The 25,862-nt window shown below is 43.6% G+C and overlaps 1 protein-coding gene across 4 annotated transcripts in view; it reads right to left on the bottom strand.

Annotated features, from left to right (window-relative positions):
* The window catches only part of ITSN2 (intersectin 2), a 140,968-nt gene that overhangs the window by 54,354 nt on the left and 60,752 nt on the right, over window positions 1–25,862 (bottom strand). For 3 of the 4 annotated variants that reach the window (XM_038751015.1, XM_038751017.1, XM_038751018.1), the window contains exons 8-21: window positions 25,136–25,275; window positions 22,528–22,591; window positions 20,916–21,053; window positions 19,967–20,052; window positions 16,720–16,982; window positions 14,247–14,396; window positions 13,533–13,673; window positions 12,975–13,062; window positions 11,718–11,857; window positions 10,331–10,411; window positions 5,491–5,627; window positions 3,783–3,964; window positions 2,403–2,524; window positions 371–546 (exon numbers count right to left, since the gene is read on the bottom strand). In XM_038751015.1, the coding sequence (XP_038606943.1) occupies window positions 371–546; window positions 2,403–2,524; window positions 3,783–3,964; window positions 5,491–5,627; window positions 10,331–10,411; window positions 11,718–11,857; window positions 12,975–13,062; window positions 13,533–13,673; window positions 14,247–14,396; window positions 16,720–16,982; window positions 19,967–20,052; window positions 20,916–21,053; window positions 22,528–22,591; window positions 25,136–25,275 (1,908 nt within the window). The remainder of the gene's footprint in view (window positions 1–370; window positions 547–2,402; window positions 2,525–3,782; window positions 3,965–5,490; window positions 5,628–10,330; window positions 10,412–11,717; window positions 11,858–12,974; window positions 13,063–13,532; window positions 13,674–14,246; window positions 14,397–16,719; window positions 16,983–19,966; window positions 20,053–20,915; window positions 21,054–22,527; window positions 22,592–25,135; window positions 25,276–25,862) is intronic. The other variant, XM_038751016.1, reaches the window with a different exon arrangement.

Genomic DNA, 25,862 nt, shown 5'->3' with positions numbered 1-25,862 from the left:
GGACCGTCTCTATATGTTGCCAACTTGTACTTCCCAACCACTTAGTACAGTGCTCTGCACACAGTAAGTGCTCAATAAATATGATTGAATGAATGAATCCCCATATTACAGATGAGGTAACTGAGGCCCAGAGAAGTGAAGTGACTTGCCCAACGTTACACAGCAGACGAGTGGTGGAGCTGGGATTAGAACCCATGACCTTCTGACTCCCAGCCCCATGCTCTATCTACTACGCCACGCTATTATCAGTCGGAGTGGTAGAACCCCAAAGTACAGGATGCTAAATATTAGCACACTGATCAAAATACCAATTTGCTTACGGGCACATTCGCAAACCTTACTGAATTGAGTTGCCAGTGGAAAAACTTACTCGGGGGAAGCTGAGGTAGTAGATAACGATACTGTAGGAGGAAGTAAGGCCTTCTTAGGAGATAAAGCTTTTTCACTTTCTGCTATTTTTTCTACATAGTTAGAGGGAAACCAGCCAAAATTTCCTTGAAAGCTACCACATAACCAACCAGGTTCTCCTGTGGTTTTTTCATCAACCTAAAAAAAGACAAAAGTGGGGTATGAGAACCACAGTGAGTAGGCTCTTTTATGCATTTAACTTGATGTGTGATCATAAGTATTCATTCATTTATTCAATCGTACTTATTGAGCACTTACTGTGTGCAAAGCACTGTACTAAGAGCTTGGGAAGAGTACGCTATAACAACAAAAAGACACATTCCCTGCCCACAGCAAGCTCACAGGCTAGAGCAGAAAACTTGAGTAAGCATTTAGGAAGAGAAGCAGCGTGGCTCAGTGGAAAGAGCCCGGGCTTGGGAGTCAGAGGTCATGGGTTCTAATGCCGGCTCTGCCACTTGTCAGCTGGGTGACTTTGGGCAAGTCACTTCACTTCTCCGTGCCTCAGTTTCCTCATCTGCAAAACGGGAATTAAGACTGTGAGCCCCACGGGGGACAACCTTGATTACCTTGTATCCTCCCCAGCGCTTAGCACAGTGCTTGGCACATAGTAAGTGCTTAACAAATTACCAACATTATTATTTGTCTCCGGGTTCGGTATTCAGCCCAAAACATTCATTCTACCGTTTCACTGGGAGGCTATTAATGATCAGCCCCCATTTGGCTTTAAATGTTAAAACTACTTAAAATTCCATCAACATCGTTTGTATAAAACTGTACATTGGTTTTTCCCTAAGAGGTGAAAACAAGAGGATGTGAAACTGAATAGCCATTCCTTAGCTTTACTGCTAAATGCAGTTTCATTTGAAGTATTTTCAACTAAGTCTCACTGGACTGAAGGAGGATCCAAGCCCCAAACCCAGAGGGGGACGGATGGAGTCAGAAATTAATTAGAACGGTCATGATAATAATAATGATGATGAGGGTATTTCTAAAGCGCTGACTAGGTGCCAAGCACTGTTCTCAGCACTGAAGTACATTCTATTTATTCTGACGATTTTGACACCTGTCTTCATGTTTCGTTTTGTTGTCTGTCTCCCCCTTCTAGACTGCGAGCCCATTGTTGGGTAGGGACTGTCTCTATATCAATCAATCAATCATATTTATTGAGCGCTTACTATGTGCAGAGCACTGTACTAAGCACTTGGGAAGTACAAATTGGCAACATATAGAGACAGTCCCTACCCAACATTGGACTCACAGTCTAAAAGGGGGAGACAGAGAAAAAAAAAACCAAACATACTAACAAAATAAAATAAATAGAATAGATATGTACAAGTAAAATAAATAGAGTAATAAATATGTACAAACATATATACATACATACATATGTTGTCGACTTGTACTTCCCAAGTGCTTAGTACAGTGCTCTGCACACAGTAAGCGCTCAATAAATACGATTGAATGGATGAAGACAGATACTGGGCTTGTATACTCTCCCAAGTGCTTAGTATGAGATTCTAAACATAACTAGCGCTCAATGAACTGGAGAGAAAAATACAAAATCGACTAACTGCAAATCCCATTTAAAAAAAAAACTGAAGGAAATGATTCAACATAAACATTTTCTCCAGACAGAGTTAAGACCCCACAACTACCAATAAGAAGAAGAAAGGAGGAAAATGAGATTAATATTTAGTTCATGTTTTCTCAATTTACATAGCTAAGCTACAAAAGCATTAACAACTCTCAGTCAGGCAATTTCTTGTAGCGGTGCCTGACCCGACTTCCGTGTTGCAAACCGTCTGCCTAGAATCGGCAAACCCAAGGAAACTTATTTTTCCCCGACTTCCCAAAACAGGAAATTAGAATCATAAATTGTTTTGGTCAAAGTGCTACTGCAATAATATCATTAAGCACCCAAAATGTGGAGAGCGCTGTATTCGTTTTTTTAACCACTTATGTTTGCAGAGCAAGGAGTTAACTTTGCTTCTTACCTGAATGACATCCCCAGAATTAAAGCTCAGCTCATCATGACTTCTTGCTTCAAATGGATATAAAGCTCTGTAATTCACCAGAGTAACTGATGTCCTCCACTCAGAAGTTTTCGAAGCCCCGCCTGAGAAGAAAACACACTTTGAATTACTTTGTACATCTGGATGTATGTGGCTCTGTCAACAGCCCGGGGAAAAAAACAAGTTTTGGGTCCAGGCAACTCGTAATCTTTGAGGCGAACTGACTGTTGAACACAATGTCGAAACATTTTATTCAGAAGCATAGGTAGGAATGAAGAAGGGATTTGAAAGACAAAAAGGGTGCTCATTTCAACCGTGCTAAGGGGCAAAGTCAAGAGAAAACAAGAACAGCTAGGAATAAATTTATATTCAGCATAGGCAACGACATAACTGAATGCCCAGTTCAGTTGCTCTGAGCCCTGCAGGCTTTCAATATTTTCTTAATGACTCTACTATGGCTAAAGATATAGTGAACAATGGACAAGGGGGGGGTTAGAAGGTCAGTGCGCTGCGTACAATAAGCACTCAATACATACAAATGATTGATTAATGGATTATGGGGAAAAACTGAAAGCCAAATGAGGTTCGGAGCCCTATAAAACCAGGGCACTGTTATGGAAAATGTATCACAACATTTTCAAATTGTAACGTGAAGAAACTGTTTGTCTCAAAGAAACAACCTTTAGGCAATATTTGGGAATAGTGGTGTGCGCTGCAAAGTTGTACAAAACTCTCAGTTCCAAATATCAAAATACGTCTCCACTGACTAAACCCAGAGTATTATACAAAACGTGAAATATTTTATTGATTAAAATCTTAGGATTCACATAAATAATAAATGACGGTGCCCCCTTCCCTCCTCTTTCTCCCTTCTGAGTCATCTATGCACTTGAATCTACTCTTTAAGCACCTGATTTTCACCCCACCGCACTTCACCCTACCTCAGCACCAGAGCACTTATGTACATATTCAAAATTTATTTCAATGTTTGTCTCCCTCTCTAAGCTCTCAATGGGTAGGGAACATGCCTACCAACTCTGCTGTACTGTACCCTTCCAAGCACTTAGTACAGTGTTCTGTACACAGTAAGCGCTCAATAAATACCATTGATTACCTTCTTTTTTCAATGGTGGATTATGATTTCTCTCCTAAGCCTGCTTCAGTAAACCTACCAATTTTTCATCTACGTTTAATTTAGAAACATGTTTCACTGACTTTAAAGTTGGCAGCATCTTTCTTTTCCATCTCTTCCGCAGAGTGCTTTCACCTCTCTTCAGCTTCCTGATTTCTTTGGTCATCATCTTTTTGTCTTTGTAATTCTGTCTGTCTCTGAAAAATCAAGGAGCTTATGTCTTTCCTCACCCTCATATTGTTTTTCCTCCTCAGATCGCCTTTCTCTGTTCTTGGCTGCTGCTTCCTCAACTTTCTGCTTTTCTTCTTGAATTTTATCCTGAAGTCGTTCCTCCTGAAGTCGCTTCTGCTTCTCTTCTTCCTCCTTTCTAAGACTTTCTCTCCACAGGTTTTCTTTTTCCTGCTTGGCTTTCCTGGGAGGGGAGAAAGTGTTCAATTTAGACAACACTGTTGGGGGACTAAACTTGGCTAAGAACATGGAATCCAAAGACTTGGGTATTTTTAAATACAACGCATCTCTCTTGTCCTCTTAAAAAACACTACTTCCCTTGCCTAATCTCTTTTTCTTTGCCTAGCCTTAGAGAAGTAGCATGGCCTAGTGGCTAAGAGCACGGGCCTGGGATTCAGAAGGACATGGGTTCTAGTCCTGGCTCTACCACTTGTCAGCTGTGTGACCTTGGGCAAGTTGCTTCACTTCTCTGGGCCTCACTTACCTCATCTGTAATAGGGGGATTAAGACTGTGAGCCCCATGTGGGACAGGGACTGTGCCCAAGCTGTTTATCATCTATCTGTCCCAGCGTTTAGACACAAAGTACGTAAACAAATACCATAAAAAAATAAGGGTCTTTTTCTAGTAGAGCCTCAGTGACAGAAGCCAAGGACCAAATAAATTCTATTTATTTTATTTTGTTAGTCTGTTTGGTTTTGTTCTCTGTCTCCCCCTTTTAGACTGTGAGCCCACTGTTGGGTAGGGACTGTCTCTATATGTTGCCAATTTGTACTTCCCAAGCGCTTAGTACAGTGCTCTGCACATAGTAAGCACTCAATAAATACGATTGATGATGATGATGATGACCACAGGACCACCCATGGCAGGCCTCACACCCAACGTATTATTTTTTTTAATCGCATCTATTAAGCGCTTACTACATGTCAAACACTGTTCTAACGGCTGGGGTACTACATTTGGCTTTACTATGACAGGTTGGGAAAATGCAGCAATGAATCAGAAAGAGTCCCCTTTCAAGGTGAAGTGTGCAGTTTGCATTTCACGTAAAGAACGTGCCCTTCGGCATAAGGTGAGCCAGGGGGCTAGGTTCCAGTGAAGACCCAAATGTTGACCCATCCGTAGGGGTCGGGGTGAGATGTCTTCTAAGAGCAGAAGACCATGGAAATGTATTTGGTACACTAAGGCCATTACGCCGAAGAAGCTCGATGTAAAGGTCAACGGGCATGGTATAAAGACTGGGAGGAAAGGACTGTCGCTGCTGTTCACTGTCCTCGGAAGGGAGGGCGGAGACGGCCCGGGAAAAGGAGACCTTTTCGAAGAGGAACTCAGACCAAACGCCACGCAGATGAATCATCTCACAGCAGGAGAAATTCTCAACGCCCCTGGGTTCACGGCTTAATAGAAGCTGTATGCTAATAAATGTTTTCTTACTGTGATGCTGAATATTGTGGTTTGTTTCTTTCCCGATGGAGCCCCCTCGTCCCTAACAGGCCTTGTTGGGACGTAACACAAGGCCTCTATGCATCCTTATTTCATCTGAGTCCTTCAACAGTGACTCAGATTCTCCCAGTTTAGACCCATCTGCCTGAGAAGGAAGAATCGTCAGCCTCCCTAATAAAGGGTGAGGGGAAAATTCAACTTGGCATTCAGCACGTTATCACGTCACTAGCATTTGGATTTCATCTCCTTGCAGGAAATAAACCACGTACCTTGCCATCTCGTCTTCTGTTTTCTTCTTCTGAATAAATTCAGCTCTTTTTCTTTCGATTTCTCTCAGTTTCTCTTGCTTGATCCTGTGGAGTTGTTCAAGGGCTACCTGCTGTGTGTTGTAGCTTTCTCTCAGATCCTGAGAAGAAAATTCAAGGGTAAATCCAAGGAAAATGTTTTGTTCCTATCACAATGGTACAGGCAGACCTGGTCTTTGAGCATTTTGCGATTATGATACATGCATGTATGACATTTCCAATTAAGCTTTACAATAGAGGTCGTGGGTTCTAATACCAGCTCCGCCATTCATCAGCCGTGTGACTTTGGGCAAGTCACTTAACTTCTCTGTGCCACAGTTACCTCACCTGTAAAATGGGGATTAAGACTGTGAGCTTCACGTGGGACAACGTGATTACCTTATATCTACCCTAGTGCTTGGAACAGGGCTTGGCACATAGTAAGCGCTAAACCAATACTAATAAATATTATTATTATTATTATGGAGAAGGGGCCGCCCTGAACATGAAACGAGTTGACAAAAAAATTCAAAAGAGTGGCGTTGGATGGAGAAGGAGAGGGAAGACCACATGGGAGACCATGGGGACAAGGGGGTTGGAGGAGGAAAGCCCGGGAGTGGCAGGGAAGTGGGAAAAGCGTTTTAAAAGCCCCGAAGAAGGGCAAAAGAGATGGGGATTTAAAGAGGGCAGAATGTGGCAGAGCGGGAGATCATCAGGGGGGAGAGATGGCTCTCTGGTCACCAAGCACAGCATGAGGAACGGTCGACAGACCCAATTCTGAAAAAGTAAAATTTGGCCACCCTTGTGGGGAACCTTCCTGAAGTAATATAATAAAAATACATTAACGTGACTAACTTATCTAGAATTACTCAAGTATACTTCCTCCCACTTTGACTGTAAACCCCATGTGGGACAGGGACTGTGTCCAAAATCCTGTACCTTAGAATGTGATCCTTTGAAGGACGGGGACCATACCTAAATTCCACTGTTTATTTTCTCTCGGCACTTGGAACAGTAATCTGCCAAAATGAGCTCTTAATAATTGTGTTTACTACCTACCCCAGTGTTTAATACAGTGCTTGGCACATAGCAAGTGCTTACTAAATAACATAATAAGAATTATTAAGTATTAAGGATACAAGTCATTGTAATTTTGGTAAACACAGAGTATCTGATCTTGATTCTGGAATTCATCCCCTATTTGTAACACTGGTCCGACGAGAGAATTAGATTCAACACGCTTCAACTTAAAATGCAGTGCTCAGGAATCAATTCAATCAATCCTTCAATCGTATTTACTGAGCGCTTACTCTGCGCAAAGCACTATGCTATGCGCTTGAATCAACTGTGCCAAAGTCTGAGGACTTCCTGTATTTTAATTATTTATGACCCAAATTTCTTATCCATTTACACATTAATTCGAGATGATCTACCCAAAGAAATATCATGCTATTTATTAAGTGCTCGCTGTGTGCGGAGCACTGTACTGAGCGCTTGGGAAAATACAATATAAGAGAGTTGGCAGATGAGATTCCTGCCCACAAGTTTACAGTCTACGGGGGGGTAGCTCCGTTCTCTTATAACACGGGAATTGCGGTCGCGTCGAACCCCATGTTTAGTACTTGTGCATGAATTCTCACCAAACGTACGCTTACAACCATTCCCTCCGTCGTCATCTATCCAGACAGGTGCCCGCTGCCAAAAGAATATTCCTTAATTCCCTGAGAGCATTTTACTCAAAACGCACTGCGACAGCATGGGATTAACTGTACCTACCCCGGCGCTTAGTACAGCACCTGGCGGCACACAGTAAATGTTTAACAAATACTATTAGGGGAGAAAAGAGAACTGAGGGTACTTGATTCCCTACTTAGAATTCATAAAAAAAAAAAATCAGATCGCAGATTGGATTATGATGAACATTTACAACACAAAAGCCTCCTAGGTGCCAGTTGCATATTACAAATCCACATAGGTCATATTTAAAAAAGCAATCCAGTGAATCTTTCGAAGCAGCGTTGTCGAAGGAAGTTAGGGGCAGCAAGAGGGAAAACTGAGAACAGCATCAGGTTTGTAGGGCAACTTTTGGTGTGCGGAGGATGGAAGAGATTGAGGCTCAGGCCTTTTCAGCCATTCCGGCAACTAGGAATAAAACCTCACGTCCAGTTACCTCACCGTCAAACGCAAAGGACACTGATGGACGAACACGCCAAACTAATAACTGAACTGCTCAGGTCTGGGCAGAATCTGGAAAATCGAGTCTCTCAGACTGACCCTGTTCCCTCCCCACCCCACACCACCGGTGCAAAAGCAAACTGACTTCAAAAATGGTGCCGGGAGAATTTAGTAGATGTTCAATATGTCTCATTCGCTGGCCAACATCAAGGCTTATATATGCCCGAAGGAGTATAGTGTCAACATCCCTCTATCCTTAGATATCTCTACCTAAGGAGGCAAATCATCATCAATCGTATTTATTGAGCGCTTACTATGTGCAGAGCACTGTACTAAGCGCTTGATCTAACAGGGGTTTTTACTCTGGACAAACACTAAACCATAAAGGCCTTTTCCCAAACTAGTTTCCTTAAACAGGGTAGAACTGCAACTGAAAATTGAAAAATGGATGCCAAAAGGAGGTTCTTCATCCCACAGTGAAAAAGATCCCGTTTCTCAGAAGAGAAATCATTCCCTCCAAGTCCCACACACGCACAGTCACTTCAATGGGAAGACACGACAACTGCGGAGATGTTCTGAACATACAGTGGTATCCTTTTTTCAAACTCAGGAAAAAAATGTCACGGGGCTTTTTAAGTGACTCAGAGTCATTTAAAATGCAAGATACTATCAAGAGTGGTTTGCTCCGGCTTCCTCACTGTGCCCCGATCTGGTCTGTCTCGCCGCCAACCCCTTCTCCACACCCTTCCTTTAACCCGGAACTCTCCCCCCATCCACCTATTCCATATCTTTAAGTTATATAAACTATCTATTATAAATTACTTACCCATATCGTCTACGTCCCCCTCTAGACTGTAAGCTTAAGGGCAGGGAGTGTGTCTGCTAAATCTGTTGTATTGTACTCTCCCAAGCACTTAGTCCAATGCTCTGCACATAGCAGCATGGCTCAGTGGAAAGAGCACGGGATTTGGAGTCAGAGGTCATGGGTTCAAATCCCGACTCCGCCAATTGTCAGCTGGGTGACTTGGGGCAAGTCACTTCACTTCTCTGGGCCTCATCTGTAAAATGGGGGTGAAGACTGTGAGCCCCCCGTGGGGCAACCTGATCACCTTGTATCCCCCAGCTCTTAGAACAGTGCTTTGCACATAGTAAGCGCTTAACAAATACCATCATCATTATTATTATTTTAAAATCTTTGAACCCAGAGGATAAGGGACCAAAAAGGTTGTGAACGGGCTACAGGGCTGGTTTGCTCTGACGCCGTGGCTCACTCTCTTCCCCCAGAAATGCCATCTGAGCTGGGTATTAACCTGATTCTCTTCCCACCTCCCTAACTGCTCTCCTGTGGTCGCCTCTTCTGTTATCGCACCCACTATTTGAGGGCGTCCTCACACCTACTATCTGAGGATGTCGGGAGAAGCAGCATGGCCTAATCGACAGAGCACAGGCCTTGGAGGCAGAGGGGCCTGGGTTCTAATCCCAGCCCCACTACTTGTCTGCTGAGTGACCCTGGGTAAGTCACCTCTTACCTCATCTGTAAAATGGGAATGGATTCTTTGAGCCGCCCGTGTGACACGGACTGGATCCAACCTGATTAGCCTGTATCTACCTCGGCGCTTAACACGGTGCCTTGCTCATAATAATAACTGTGGTCTCTGTTAAGTGCTTACTGTGTGCCAGGCACTGTACTAAGCGCTAGGATAGATAGAAGCAGATCAGGTTGGACACAGTCCCTGCCCCACATGGGGCTCACAGTCTTAATCCAAATTTTACAGATGAGGTAACAGAGAGGTGAGCTCAACTTGCCCAAGGCTCCGCAGCACACAGGAGGCAAAGGCAGAATTAGAACCCAGGTCCTTCTGTAAGGCGTACATGCACACAAATGATTGAGGCCTATACACTATACACCAAAACTAATGCAGCGTGGCCCAGTGGTAAATCATGGGCCTGAGAATCAGAAAGACCTGGGTTCTAATCCCACCATTTGTCCACCTTGGGCAAGTCGCTCAATTTCTCTGGGCCTCAGTTACCCCATCTGTAAAATGGGGAGGCTTGTGAGCCCCATGTGGGACAGGCAGGGACCGTGTCCAACCTGATTTGCTTGTATCGACCCCAGCACTTAGTACAGTACCTGGCACATACTGAGTGCTTAACAAATACCACAATTATTAACTAAAGACATACTTAGAGAAGCAGTGTGGCTCAGTGGAAAGAGCACGGGCTTTGGAGTCAGAGGTCATGGGTTCGAATCCCGGCTCTGCCAACTGTCAGCTGTATGGCTTTGGGCAAGTCACTTAACTTCTCTGGGCCTCAGTTCCCTCAACTGGAAAATACGCATTACGACTGTGAGCACCCAGTGGGACAACCCGATCACTCTGTAACCTCCCCAGTGCTTAGAACATAGTAAGCACTTAATAAATGCTATTATTATTATTATTATTATTATTATTATTTTAGATTCCTGGCAGTGGACTAAAGCAGGCAGTTAGGTTGCAGAAGTATATTAAAGCAAGCAGAAATTAAAAAAAGCATATATTATTTATAATGAGTATTTTAAGCAAAGGTTTTCAGATAAATGCAAAGAATAGTGCACATAAAAATAAGAGAAAACTGTGAAATAACAAAAAAATGCTAAAGATTAGAAAATAACCTTAAGTAAGAGGAAGAGGTTGTTGAGACAGCTTAGCAGAGACAAAAGGCACTGAAGAACAGAATCATCCATATTCCCACACTGTAAGATAAGGCAGATAAAAAGCCATATTAAACTTTGCATAATTTTGTGTATTGTAGGGAAGATAGCCTGGCCGATTCATTCATTCATTCACTCATTCATTCAATCGTATTTATTGAGCGCTTACTGTGCGCAGAGCACTGTACTAAGCACTTGGGAAGTACTAGTTGGCAACATCTAGAGACAGTCCCTACCCAACAAAAGGCTCACGGTCTAGAAGGGGGAGACAGACAGCAAAACAAAACATGTAGACAGGTGTCAAAGTCAATGATAAATAATTTGCTTTTTCTAAATCAATGTTTCCATTGTGCAAATAGGTATTAATATGTATTTTACCCCAAATTATCTCTCTTTAATAAGTGCCAATGAGGCCTCTCTCCTATAGTCAAGCAGTTCATTTTATGGTTTATATTAACGTAACTAAAAATAAGCCAAAAAGAGAAAAGCAGCGAAGAAAGTACACGTTGGAAAACCATGTGCCACAGGTAAATTTTATTAGCCCTCTACACTTGGCACTCAAAGCTAGCAAAAGTCTAGTAATTTTGGTCTAGTCCTCATCTAGAATTATTTACTTTAAGGCTAGATAATTTTCTGATTTCTTTTGCCACTTGCAGTTGCTTTGGGATAAACGAACACCTGATTAAAAATGGTACATTATTCACAGACACACGATATGGAGCAGAGAAGCCTGCTAGTCCACTGTGGCAAAGGAATATGAATTGAAGAAGTGTAATTTGAAGAGTTTAGAAACGGAGTACTATATGCATCGCATTAACTGTAAACTGATTAGTATTAGTGCTAGGAAACCACTCACACAATCGGAGTGAATGAGTAAGTCAATCCCACGATTACATAAGCTACTCCTAGTGAAATAATCTTGTTTTTAAAATTTGAACCAAAGTTCATTGCTGTTTCAGAGATAATCTGCTACGTTCATAGGAGGGTACTGTTGTCGAAATTACTTTAAATGTATTTTTTTTCGAGCGTCTGGAAGTCCAGCCCTCCATAACTATACCGAGAACAGTAAAATCATAGCCGATCCACAGCGGATTAGCACTTTGGTAAAGGACACGGTTAATTACGCAGGGCAGCTATAAAAACATTTTTACTCTAATTTGTCTCTCAAGACTTAAGTATAATTGGGGTGAAGCAAAGTCGTACCCTTACATGTGACAAAATGTCTGCTTTATCTGTCATTTTTCATAGGATATTCTTTCAAACCTTGAAATGCAAAAATGAGACTGGGGAAAAAAGGGAAAACAACTAGAGTATCAAATCATAAAGAATGCTTAAAAAATAGACATACCTTGAGTTGATTATTAAATGTATCCATTTCTGAGAGTTTAGAGGCCGTTTCTTTTTCGAGGGCATCTAATTGCTCTTTAAGTCTTTGGCACACTTCTTCCTTTTCCAGTGACTTCTTGAGCACTACGCCAACACCCGAATCTGAAACAGAAGTACCGGGCAGTTAGGTTTCTATGCCATCGTCTATCTGATGCCTACTGCGGAGTCACAGAATCCTGGGGTCTTTTCAAAAAGGGCCTTCATTGTTATAATAATGATGATGGTGGTATTTGTTAAGAGCTTCCCACGTGCCAAGCACCTGTACTAAGCGCTGGGCAGATCCAAGCTGATCAGGTTGGACGGAGTCCCTGGCCCACATGAGGCTCACGGTCTTAATCCCCATTTTCCAGATGAGGTCACTGAGGCCCAGAGAGGAGAAGTGACTCGCCCAAGGTCACAGAGCAGACAAGTGGCAGAGTCAGGATTAGAAACCGGGTCCTCCTGATTCCCAGGCCCGGGCTCTATCCACTAGGCCACGCTGCTTTTCAATTTACTCTTATTTGCAGCCGCACGTCTCTTTCTAAAATACCCACGCTGAGCACGTCGCACCACATTCCAAAATATTTAGAGCCTCCCCATTCCGTCTCCCTTTTTACCTACTTTTTCGCTCTTCTCGTTATATCCTATCATCTCTTTGCTCCTTCCAAGCAATGATTTTGTTCCTCAAGCAATCAATATTGCTTAATTTATGGCCTTGTATACTGCCTTTATTATTATTGTAGAAAAATGATCTGGGCAGCAGAGTGAAATAGGGACTTGAGTGGGCAGAGACGGGAGGCAGGGAGGTCAGCAAGGAGGAGGCTGAGGCGGGTGATCAAGGCGAGAAACGATAAGTGCTTGGATCAGGGGAGTCACAGTTTGGACGAAGAGAAACGGGTGGATTTTAGTGATGTTGGGAAGGTACAGTCGACAGGATTCGGGGACAGACTAAATATGTGCGTTGTAGGAGAGAGGAGAGTCAGGGATAATGCCACGGTTACAGGCTTGTGGGACAGGAAGGAAGGGCTGCTGTCTCCAGTGATGAGAAAGACAGGGAGGACACTGTTCTCATATCATCTTTCACGCTTTTGTCCTTTTATCTCAAATTCCTAGTGGACCATGGAATGGAGCGAAACGAAGTAGTGCTGAGTAGTAGAGTTTAAAGAAAAGAATCGGACCGACATAATGTTGCTTCGCATACAAAAAGGCTGGAACAAAATTTCACTTTAAAGACACTTACTAGGAGTGTTATCTAGTTGAATGTGCTGAATTCTTTCATTTAAGACTTGCTTCTCTGGCACCAGATGAATCAGCTTATTTTGATATTCCTTCAAAAAGAAGAAGAAGCAAAGCATCTATCTAGATACTAGTATCTACCTTGGTAGAAAAATCAAAAGAAAATCCGTTTCCAAATGTCATAAAATAATAAACCCAAGCACAAAAAAAAAAATCACACCCCGATAAGTGAAAAAAGACCAATTTAAGCACACATTTTTCAGAAATGTCAGCAATTAATTATTAGCGGCAAGAGAATTTATGTCTTGCTTGTGAGAACTAGTATAACCGCTCGAGACCCAGTGAAGTTCATGCCAAATTTAAAAAATACATAATCAATCACTGGTATTGATGAGTGCTTTCTGTGTGCAGAGCACTGTACTAAGCACTTGGGAGAGGACAATGTAACAGGAGTTGGTAGCCAAGTTCACTGCCCACAGTGAGGTTACAGTCTAAGAATGAAACTATTAGAATTTGGAAGTAGTAGAATAAAGTGGAGAAAGAGACCTAAGAATAGGACTACCTGGAGCTGTTGCTGGAGCTGTTTAATTTCCATAATTCCCAAGTCACATTGCTTATCTAGAATCTCCAGCTCACTTTTTTGAGATTGCTTCCGTATTCGAACATCTTGGAGTCTTCCAAAGATCTGCTGGTGTTTACCGTTCTATAAAGAGACAAAAGGCTCTATCAGATCGTGGGAAGAAGGTTTACTACAACGTGTTCTTACGTGCAGAATGAGGTTTTTATGCCAATGTCAAAATCACTGAGGTGTCTCAAACGTCTTTATAAGATTTCAGCAAGATTGGGGAAGAAACTTGTCAGGTTCCTATTTCTGTCCCCAGTATGGGACTCCATCAGGCTGTTAATCTTGGGAGGCTGCAAGTGATGTCACTGCCTGTCCTTATTCTGCGTCCCAACCTTGTTAACTTCATGGTTGGGGGTTTGGGGGATATAGTTATCACCGACTTCGTCCCAGTCGCAGGATTCCAGGCCCAGAAAATTATTTTTCAGGGCAAATCCCAAACCAGCCATACTGCTACTACTCCTTATTTTTTCTTTACCTGCTCCTCCATTTTTAATGGATACAGAGTTTAGCCAAGCTGTAAGAGGGATGAAGGAAGCAAAGGCAGAGGACGTGGAATTTTAAAAGCGGAACTGCTTTAAGGCTTAGTTTAGGGCACTTCGATGAGTCGATAAACCACTCGTCAGATAGGTTTCATTTGAATTGGTGCCCTACCAGTGCTTCTAGCTCAAGATGAAGACTCTTCTTTTTGGAATTCAACTTGACTATTTCTTCCTGTTCTCTGTTGCGCTGATTGAGAAGTTCCTGACGGCGAATTCTCTCCCATTCCAGCCGACGCTGCCTTTCAAGCTCCTGCTTTGCTGCCTACAAACAAAAATTTCTCATAAATTATAACTACATTAGTCAATCAATACTATTTATGCAGTACTTACTGTTTTCAGAACACTGCCACTAAGGGAAGCAGCAGGGCCTATGGGGAAGAACACGGGCCCGGGATTCAGGGGACCTGGGTTCTAATCCCGGCTCCGCCAATGGCTGCTGGGTGACCTTGGGCAACTCGCTTCACTTCTCAGTGCCTCAGTTCCCTCATCTGTACAATGGGGATTAAGACGGTGAGGCCATGAACTGTGTCCAACCTGATTAGCTTGTATCTACCTCAGCTTTTAGTACAGTGCCTGGCACATAGTAAGCACTTGGCAATTAGGTGTTTGGGAGAGTACGACAGAATTAGAAGGTACAGCCTCTGCCCACCAGGAGCTAACACTCTAGTTGGGGAGACTATCAAAAAATGATTATAGATGAAAGAGAACATAAAAACAGAAATGAAGATGAGTGAGTATCTAACTAGAAGGGCATGTAGGCTGATCAGAACAGAAAGGCTACGAATGAGTGCGTAAGTGCACAGTTGGCCTCAAAGTGCTGAGTGGTAGTTGACCAGTGCTTAGAACAGTGCTTTGCACATAGTATGCACTTAACAAATGCCATCATTATTATTATTATTATTATGGAAGGACCTAGGGAAAAGAAAAACTAATTGGGGAAGGCATCCTCGAGGAGATGGGATTTCAGAAGGGGCTTTAAAGACTGGGAGAGCTGGGAAGAACCTACTTATCTTTTAGTCTCTGAAACCAAAGGGAATAGAGAAAGGCAGTACTAATAATAATCGTATTTATGAAGGGCTTACTGGGTGCAGGGCACTGTACTAAGCGCTGGAAAAGAAAACACAAGTGGGAATTAGACAGGGTCCCTGTCCTTCAGGGCGTGCGTGTGGTGGTGGTGGAGGGGGCGGGGGGGGAGAGGGGCTCACAGTCTATTGGTAATTGTTAGATTATCAATGAGGGACCTAAGATTTGTGGTTCCAATTTGCTTCTGGTCCTCCAGGAATGCTTTTAAACTCAACAGACTCAGAGTATTTTTAGACACAGAAATCCAGGAACTGCTTAAGGGTGATGACTCTGCTCTGAAAGTGAACTCTGGAGAATACATGCCACCAACCATTTAGTGCTTTGCAGAATACGAGCATTTTCTAAGATAACTGAGGCTTTACGAACCAGTCTGCGTCACAGCGATCACGCAGACGGCCAAAGATTTTCTAAATATTGCTACAAGCTTTCATCAAATTTTGCTAAATGGCCAGTTTCTGAAGGAGCACTGACAGAGGGGGAGAAAACAAAAACACAAAGTCCAGCAGATAAAAGATACGCTGCCAATGTGGCACCGAGCTCTGAAATGAATTGAAGGCTGCGAGAGTAATGGCCCACCTTCTCTTCAGCTGCAACTCCGCTCTCCGCAAATCAAACCCTTACTGGACTACTCTGTCCAGTCTGAACCACTATGCTACGGAAAAGACTTGGAGAAATTAAGAGTCCAGGGCAGGGAACAAAACTGACAGAAGAACTGGGTAAGAGATATCACGAGGAAAAGTCAAAGAGGCTGCCTCGCTGAGAATTGAGGTTAAGAAGTGACTTAGTGTCTTCAAGTATATGAAAGGAGTCATTCCATCAATCAATGGTATTTAACGAGCTTACAGTGTGCAGAACACTGTGCTAAGTGCTTGGGAGAGTACAATATAATGGAATCGGTAGGCACGATCCCCTACCAGAAGGTGTTTACAGTCTATAGAGAGACAGATTTGAGGATAAATTAGATAGAACAAGTAGAGGTCAGAGAAAGGAACAGAAGGGCCATTGATGGCCTCCCGCCTCACTTTACAAAGAGAGCTCAAATTCCACCCCGGGGCCTTTAAGGACAGCCTTTAAACTGTCCCTATTAATAACTGTGGTACTCGTGAACCACCCACTATACACCAAGCACTGCACTATGTGCTACGACAGACAACCAGGCCAAATACGGACCCCGTCCCACAAGGGGCTCATAGGAAACGAGCTTACATTAAAACAGGAAAAGATCCGGGATAGACATAAGGAAGAATTGCTTATCAGGGTGATAAAAAATATTGGAGGGAGTGACCAAAGCAGGCTGTTCAGTTGCTATTTTTGGACACCTTTAAAAGAAAGAATGCTGGATGCTATTAGTCATTCCTCTGGCTGACAGCATGGAGCTGGACCAGATGATTTCTTGAGCTTTTCTAAGACTAAAAAAAGCTAAGTCGCTGCAAAAAAATAAATGTGGAACTCGACTTCACTCGCATGTGGGTGGCTTTATTAACATTAGCAACAAAAGTTACCTCACGTCTTTCTATCTCTTTCCTCCGCTCTTCCTCTCTTTGCCTTTCCAGCTCCCTTTGTTTTTCCAAGCGTTTTTCTAATTCGAGTTGTCGTTTCCATTCTTGTTCCTGCAGCTCCCTTTCTCTTCTTTCCCGTTCTTCCTTTTCTTTCTGAGCTTTGCGTTCTGCTTCTCTTTGCTGCTGCTCAAGCAAAACTTGACGTCTCTTTTCAAGTTCCATATTTCCTCTTTCATAGTTGGCTTTTCTTTTGTCCTCAAAGGTAACTAAAACGACAACAAAAAAAGCCCATTAGTATTTACTGAGTACCTACGCGCATGGCACTATACTGAGCACTTGGAAGACCGCAATAAAGTTAGTAGGCATGAAGAAGCTTACGAACTAATGGGGAAGACAGACGTGAAAATAACTTAGGATAGGAATATGAAGGAATGGTGAAGATATACGAGTCTGTGATTAACAGTTTATGCAAGTGCATAGTAGGGGCAGAGGTGCAGAGGAGTAGTTAATAATAACAATAATGGTATTAGTTATGCGCTTACTATGTGTCAGGCACTGTACTACGCGCTGGGGTGGATTCAGGCATAACTGGTTGGATACAGTCCCTGTCCCACATGGAGCTCACAGTCTTAATCCCCCATTTTACAGATGTGGTAACTGAGGCCCAGAGTGGTTATTAAGTGACTTGCCCAAGGTCACAGAGCAGACAAATGGCAGAGCCGGGATTAGAACCCACATCCTTCTGATTCCCGGGCCCGGGCTCTTTCCATTACGCCACGCCGCTTCTCAAGGCCAAAGGTCCAGAGTTTCTGCTTGACACAAAGAGGGCCGTGTGCTGAAGGAATCTGCAATCGAGCAGGAATGACGGACACTAAAATTATTCACTGATAGGAAGAAGAATGAAAAGCTCATCTGCTTCTGTTGCTTCACCTACCCGCTATGAGCCGATATGAAGCTTGAGCTCAATAAGATGTGTTCGTAAATTCCTCCGGAGGTTGAAGCCAAACAAGGGCTGAGGTGGGTCAAAAGTGCTGAAGTAGCCATTTGGGGGTGGGGTGGGGGGGAATGGGGCAGAGCATTTATGACCCGGGGAGTCAAAATGAATAAAGGAAGGCCTTCTGGACAATATGAGACTTCAGGAGGGCTTTTGGTTTGTTGTGGGCAGGGAATGTGTTTGTTATATTGTATTCTCCCAAGCACATAGTACAGTGCTCTGCACATAGTAAGTGCTCAATAAATACCACTAATTGACTGATGGTAAGCTATAGTCTTTGTAGTCTAGATTTGGAGGAGGGAGTTCAAGCCTGGGAAGAGGATATGAGTATGATATTAGTAAAGTGTTCTGCACACAGTTAGCGCTCAATAAATACGATTCAATGAATGGATGAATGAGTATGAGCTTGGAGGTGGGAGAAGCGAAAATGAGGCCCAGTGAGTAAACCCGTTTTGAGAGGGGTGAAGACTGTAAGCTGAGAGGTGGTGGGAAACGAGAGTGGAAAAGCAGGCAGGAGACCACTGACTGAGTGCCTTGAAGCAACTGTTTTATGTGATTCAGACAGGGATCAGTAACCACTGGAGGTTTTCATGCTCAGAAAAATCTTTTAGAAAAATAATTTGGACAGCAGAGAATAGTACAGGCTAAAGAGGGGAGAGACTGGTAACAGACAGACCTGTGAGATGGCTCATGATGGAAGTTGAGTTGGGAAATGTCAAAAGACTGAACCAAAGCTGTAGCCTTTAGGATGAAGAGGAAGGGTGCAGAACCTGGAAATATGGAGGATACGGTAACACACCAAAGGTTGAAAGGGAAAGGGGAGTCTAGGATAATGCTGACTTACAGGCATCAAAGATGGGGAAAATGGTGATATTGTCAGGCACAATTGGAAAGTTAGGTGGGAAAGAGTATTTGGGAGGGATGATGAGAAGCTTAGGTTGGGAAATGTGGACCTTGACACCAGATAAATGATGTGGAGAGAGTCTGAGGGAGGGAAAAAATGTGCAGGGGGTGAAAGGTTGGGGCTGGCAAGGTAGAAGCAGGAGTCATCTACCCAGGGGTGGTATTCGAAGCCATAGGATTGGATGAGTTCCCCTCAGGGAGCAACTGCAGCATGAAAACACATGGAAATGCAGAGCACGGTCACAAGGGTCACCCACAGTAAGGGACCGATAGGCAGAGAGAGAACCGGTGACAGAAACTGAAAAATCAGAGAAGTGGAGAACAAAGACAGTAATTTATCGATAGTACCATGGTTAGATAATGTTTCCAGGAGAAAGTAAGTAGCCCCCGATGTCACATGCACCCAAGAGTTTGAGGAGAATTCTGAAAGAATAGAATCTATCTGATTTTGAAAGGAGGAGGTCTCATTCATGACCTGGGAGAGAGAGCCCGCTCAGTCGAGTGAAGATGACAGAATCCAGAATGTAAAGCATCAACAAGGGAGGTGGAGGAGAAGAGCAGAGGCTGCCGGGGCAGTGGGGCAGTGGAGGGGGTTTTGGGATGGCAGAGAAACAACTTGTTTGAGGATTATGAACAGGAATGGGAGTCAGGAGAGATGGAGAGATAGTTGCAGGATGCAGTGCATTCTGTCAGCACCACTTCAGGTATACTGTTTTCACAACACGGATGTTCCTCTGAATTCCGATATTCGCAAATGTGTTTCAGTAAGAATTCAACTGGGTAGCAGTCAACAATTTGAGCTGGCAAACATGCATTTTTCCACTTTTCTTCAGTGAATTTTAATAAAGCACTTTGAAGAACCATTATTTCACAATCTGAATGTTTATTGTCTATATCATAAGGTGTTTTAATGAACTGAAATTGGCATTCAACCACATTCAGTGGTTTATAGCAGATACTCACATGCAAATCTACTTTCGAGTGCTTTACACAATAAAACTTACCTTGAGAACACTCTAAAAGGAGGAGAATAAGCGGATATGTACACGTATTCTGCTAAATAGTCTCCTCACTCAACTTGGGTTTTTAGAAGGACTTAAACTTTTAATTACTTAAGATAATGGTTCTGAGGACTTAAATGCCCCCCCACCATCTCATATACCATCTGGGAATTTAACAATGTGAGTTGGGGAGATGAATGTCTACATATAATTTTTCCCAAGTCCAATCTCCTCGACCATAAGTAAAAAACCACTAAACATGTAAGTCAATAAAGCACACAAACTAAAAATACTCTGTGACATTAGCTGATTTAAATTTGTTACAATTAAAAACCGAGCATATCAAAGCTACCTGGAATTTTTTTCTGAGGCTCTTCTTCTTGCATTCTCTGGTATGAAGGTAGAGATCCATTAAGGGTTTCAACATGTTTTCCTCCTCTGAGAAACAAATTTCTCAAGTTAACCTTTATCAAGTGTGGATCATTGAGATGATAAAGCTTCAGTACATGTTAGCAGTATTTAAAAGAGGTCTAAATAACCGGAATAGGTGTCTTAAGTGGTCTTTAATAGGCAGTTTTTATATCATTTTTTCAGAATCCTACTGATTCACCATAAAACAGGTCACCACACAATCACGTACACAACTTCCTAGATCTCTCTGATTCTCTCTCTACCCATGGGTTCCTGGCTAAACTACAATTCTTAAAGTTACGTGTGGTTGGTACCACTGACACTCTCTCTGATGCGTCTCCAGGTCTCCCCAGCACAACCGATGCAGGTCAGAATTTTTCCCGGAAGGACACCCTAAACTCTCGATCCTGGGGAAAATTCTTTGCGTTGGGAGAGGGCAGCCACAAAGGCGGAAAGAAGTTGGGAAGGACAGGATTGTGCAGCCCAGAGACCTAAATTCTTTATGGGCACACTTTCTTACCTTCTTTCCCATTTCCCTGCAAGTTGATCCAAGAATGGAGAACTGGCTTCCACTGCTTTTTTTTTCAGTTGGGAAACAGCCTTCTGACCCCGACACGGTCCTGACATGATTCAAACTAACCTTGTAGGAGACTCCACTCCTATATAGCAGATGAACTGTTTACTTCTACTTACACATTTGAAAAAGCTGGGATCCATAAAGCACTATTAAAACTGTATGATTATATCCTGATTATTATTGTTGTTGCACTGTCAGCCACTCACTCCGTGCCAAGCACTGTACTAAACACTGAGGCAGATACAACTTGATCAGGTTGGACAGAGATCACGGTTATGTAGAATAACATCTCTTCACATCAGAATAATCTCACCTGAAAGATGGAGGCACAAGCTCGGGAGGTAAAGTCAATGGCAGAGGCTGGCCCGCCTTGGCCATGTCTGTCAGATGCATAGCAAGGATAAACTCATCAGCTTTCAACTGTCCGTCCCCGTCAACATCAGCCAGAGACCTACGGAGAATAAACGGCGAGGGTGGAGACCACGAAAAATGATGAAAGATGAAAAATTTGGATCGTAGTAATGCCTGGATTATAGTCTGTATGAAATGAATCAGTCACCACTTGGTGACTGAAAAACAGCTGCTCACTTCAGTCATTCTTTCAACCGTATTTACTGAGCACTTACCGTGCGCAAAGCGCTACAGTAAGCACTTGGGAAAGTGCAATCTAATAGTAAACAGACACATTCCCTGCCCGCAGCAAGCTTCAGTTCACATTCAATTCAAAAATGAGAATTCAAACTCCTCATGGCACAGTCTCACTCTCCCTTCTAATCGGGGTTGGGAGGCTTGGCTTTGTAATTAACCGGACTGCCTGTCAAGGAAGATGTCTCTGTAGTCAGATAACACTTAAGACCCTTGTTGAGTGTTTTCAACGCATAAAGCACTGAATGGAGTTCTGGGGAATGGTTACAAACCTATTAATTCAGCGTTGCTTCTGGCACAAAGTGGGAACTGAACAATAGGCACACAGATAAAGAAATAATAGGGGTAAACAACTATTCAAGGACACTTACAAGGATGGAATCAGCAGTGTATAACTGCTGAGGAGATAGTGTTTGGACTTCACAGCACTGCTGACAGGGCGGCCCTAGGTCTAACTTGTCACAACCTTCTCCATGCTGTAGTTTGTAAGCTTCTCGTGAGCAGAAATCACGTCTAACCCTATTGTCCTCTCCCAAGTGCTTCGTACAGTGCTCTGCATGCAGTAAGCACCCAATAAGTACCACCGATTGATTGATTTGATCGATTTAGGGGCTCTGTCTGACCCATAACAGCGGCCCAGCTCTCCTGACAACGATGATAGATGAGAGAAAAAGCAAGCAGACTCCACAGACCTTGCTCCTACATTAAAGAGTTCCGCACTATGTCCTTTAAACTTGGACTCGGTTTGCGGGTTCAGTCAAAATAACAACATCTTTGTCTCCTCGACGGTGATATTTTATCATTGCAAACACCGTGAACAAAACAATCTGAAGAACCAAGAATCTTCAGTGGCTCAAAACCTGTCATATCATCACTCGATTTTCAAGTTCAGGTTGATTGTTTGAGAAGACCGTTAACTTATTTTTTTTAATGGCATTTATTAAGCGCTTACTATGTGCAAAGCACTGTTCTAAGCGCTGGGGAGGTTACAAGGTGATCAGGTTGTCTCACAGGGGGCTCAGTCTTAATCCCCATTTTACAGATGAGGTAAGTGAAGCACAGAAAAGTTAAGTGACTTGCCCAAAATCACACAGCAGACAATTGGCGGAGTCGGAATTTGAACCCATAACCTCTGACTTCAAAGCCGGTGCTCTTTCCACTGAGCCACTCTGCTTCTCTCACCCTGGGCACGCAAGTTGCCATGTGCTATTTGGATTAATGCCCTCTTATAAGGGGTGTTAGAGAATGTGTCCTTTTGTACTTAGAGATGACGCACTTACCAGATAGTAGCTAGCTGGGTCTGGGAAAGGTTTGACTGGAGAAGGGCATTGCGGGCTTGAAAACCTGATAGAGAAGGGGAAAAGGAAATCTGAAAAAAAATCTATTGAAGACAATGGAGCTCTCGGTGTGCTGAATATATTTATCTAGCGAATAAAATCTCAATTATCCAAAGAAAAAGACAGGTGCCCTACTTCAAGGGATAAGGTCCGGCTTTCCCCATGTCTCCAAAGCAGCAGCACACGGACCTGTGAGTGAGGGTGCTCTGTATGTCTATCCACAGCCGAAAACAACCTGGTGTGTGTCGGAGTGGGGAGAACGGGGTCAGTCGAACCAAACCGCATCCTCTGGCATGCAACCACCAGAAACCCCGTGACAACATGCAGCCAAAGCTGGACTCTCCCCTGGAGCGGAGCCTGAATGCAGTAGGCCTGGACTCAGTGGCACTCTTACTGTAGTACTTGTGCATTTGAGATGTATAGAACAACTTTGGGGCTCCTCCTCTGCCGTCTTACACTTCCTCCTGCCTTCAAGACAGCTCTATGTGGATGCCTCGTGACACCCCAAACCTAACATTTTCAAAACGGAGCACCTCATCTTCCCACCCATCCCCTTGCCCTGACTTTCTCATCGTAGTACACAACACCACCACCCTCCCTGTCTCACAAGCCCATATCTTTGGCTTTATTCTCATCTCATCTCCCTTGTACCCACATGTTCAATCTTTCGCCAAATCCAATTGGTTTTACCTTCAAAAAATCACCAAAATCTGCCCTTTCCTCTCCATCCAAACTGCTACTACAGTTGTTTTTTTACGGTATTTGTCAAACAATTACACTGTGCCAGGCACTGTACTAAGTTCTGGGGTAGATACAAGGTAATCAGATTGGTCACGGACCATGTCCCATACCCCATTTTACAGATGTGGTAACTGAGGGACAGAGAAGTTAGGTGACTTGCCCAGGGTCACACAGCAGACAAGTGGTGGAGCCGGAATTCAAACTCAGGTCCTTCTGTCTCCCAGGTGGCTCCAACCACTAGGCCACACTGCTTCTCTTACACACATAGCCTATCCTGCCCTGACTACTGCCCCTGCCTCCTTGCTGACCTCCTTGCCTCCTATGAAGGCCAACTTGAGTCCATAGTTCATTCTGCTCCCCGGATCATTTTACTACAAAACTGTTCAGCCTATATCTCCCCACTCCTCTAGAACCTCCAGTTCTTCACTTCTGTTATTATTATTAATAATAATAATAATAATGGTGGCATTTATTAAGCACTTACTATGTGCAAAGCACTGTACTAAGCACTGGGGAGGTTACAAGGTGATCAGGTTGTCCCATGGTGGGGGATCACAGTCTTAATCCCCATTTTACAGATGCGGTAACTGAGGCCCAGGTGACTTGCCCAAAGTCACACAGCCGACAATTGGTGGAGCCGGGATTGGAACCCATGACCTCTGACTCCAAAGCCCGAGCTCTTTCCACTGCGCCACGCTGCTTCTCGACACCCACCTCTGTGTCTGGCAGAAACTTCTTATCATCTGCTTTGAAGCAGATCTGTTTTAAAGTCTACTCTATTCAGCAAGAATAGAGGGGATGTTTGGGGCCGCCTCAGAAAAGTGAAACAGTCAGTTGTGATTTACTGAGCTCTTATTGTGTGCAGAGTACAAAGAGATCCCACTTTGTAACTTTAGAGTAGGGCTTCCTCGTGGGATGGTGCTAATTTAGTACCTGCGGTGTGTGGCGGTCACACTAACGTCCCCTCGCTCTCGGGAGTGAGGTGGGAAGCCCGGGAGGAGAAGGTCAGGGAAAAGGTTAAATAAGCGGCTCCTCATGTCTTACATGGTAGTAACTTGGAACCCAGACAATGAGAGGGAAGCCTTGAAAGGACAAAGGGCGAGGGGGCTCACATAATTTGAAGAGGCGGCAGCTCAGTCATTTTTTGAGGGGGAGTTTGGAGCTGTAACCCTGAGAGGGTGGGACACAGGAAAGACACATGGAACTAGGAAAACTGATATAGGGAAGCAGGTGTGGCTCGGCGGAAAGAACCCAGGCCTGGGAATCAGAGGACCTGGGTTCTAATCCCAGCTCTGCCGCACGTCTGGTTGTGTGACCCTGGGCAAGTCACTTCATTTCTCCGTGCCTCAGTTACTTCACCTATAAAATGGGGATCAAACCCTACTCCTTCTTACTTAGACTGTGAGCCCCACGTGGGACAGGGGACTGCATCCAACCTCATTAACCTGTATCTACTCTAGTGCTCACAACAGTGCTTGGCACATAATAAGCGCTTAACGAGTGCCATAATAATAGCATGTGCGATCCTTTCCACCTTTCCTCTCCTTTGAGAGCAAGAACTTTCACTCTGAGATTAATCCTAATGTTAAGAATTTCCATTCCGAGTTGTGAAATTACGAGCAGAGCCTCTGGTTAGATTTCTATTCCAGCTCTGTTGCCGAAACCCTCTATCAGTGAACTCCAAAGGAGCAAATGAAGCCGGAATGTTTTAGGCGGAAAACTGTAATGATCCTTTACCTGTCCTCATCAATGGTGGTGGTCCGGGGAGGGGAAGGGAGGTTTGGTTTTCAAGCCCCCTTCCTGCACTCACCTGAAAGGTACCCACTCATGGCTTTATCGATACTGTTAAACTTCTGGCGATATTTTAATCTTGAGGGTTGGGGAACTGCCCAGTCTGAGGATCCAGTCTTTGGTGAATTTCCCGTGAGTGAAGTCGTTGAAGATGTAGAACTGTAGTACAAATGATTATTATTTGTTTTAATTCCACCCAACAACAGCTGCAAAAATCTTTTTTCGGTGATACAAAGTCACATGGATAAATGCTCTGAACGAGATAAAAATGGTATCGCCTAAGCTATTTTTTTTACCGGTTCAATGAGCCGTTCAAAAGATCGGTTATTTATTTTTAATTTATCAAATGCACCGGAAAGCATGATCCCCCATAAAGAAGTTTATCAAACACTATTTGATGATAGAGTAGGAAATAATGGTACAATCTCTTAATAATAATAATAATAATGATGATGATGGCATTTGTTAAACGCTTACTATGTGCCAGGCACTGTTCTTAGCGCTGAGGGGGTACAAGGTAGTCATGTTGTCCCACGGGGGGCTCACGCTTTTAATCCTCATTTTACAGATGTGGTAACTGAGGCCCAGAGAAGTTAAGTGACTTGCCCAAAGTCACACAGCTGACACGTGGCAGAGCCGGGATTGGACCCCATTATCTCTGGCTCTTCTCACTGAGCCCCGCTGCTTCTTGACCGTAAACTCACTGTGGGCAGGAATGTGCCCATTATATTGTAATACTGTACCCT

The sequence above is a fragment of the Tachyglossus aculeatus genome, chromosome 9 (assembly GCF_015852505.1).
Source record: "Tachyglossus aculeatus isolate mTacAcu1 chromosome 9, mTacAcu1.pri, whole genome shotgun sequence".
NCBI lineage: Eukaryota > Metazoa > Chordata > Mammalia > Monotremata > Tachyglossidae > Tachyglossus > Tachyglossus aculeatus.
The sequence above is the reverse complement of the archived record's forward strand: the minus strand, read 5'-3'. Positions and strand labels throughout refer to the sequence as shown.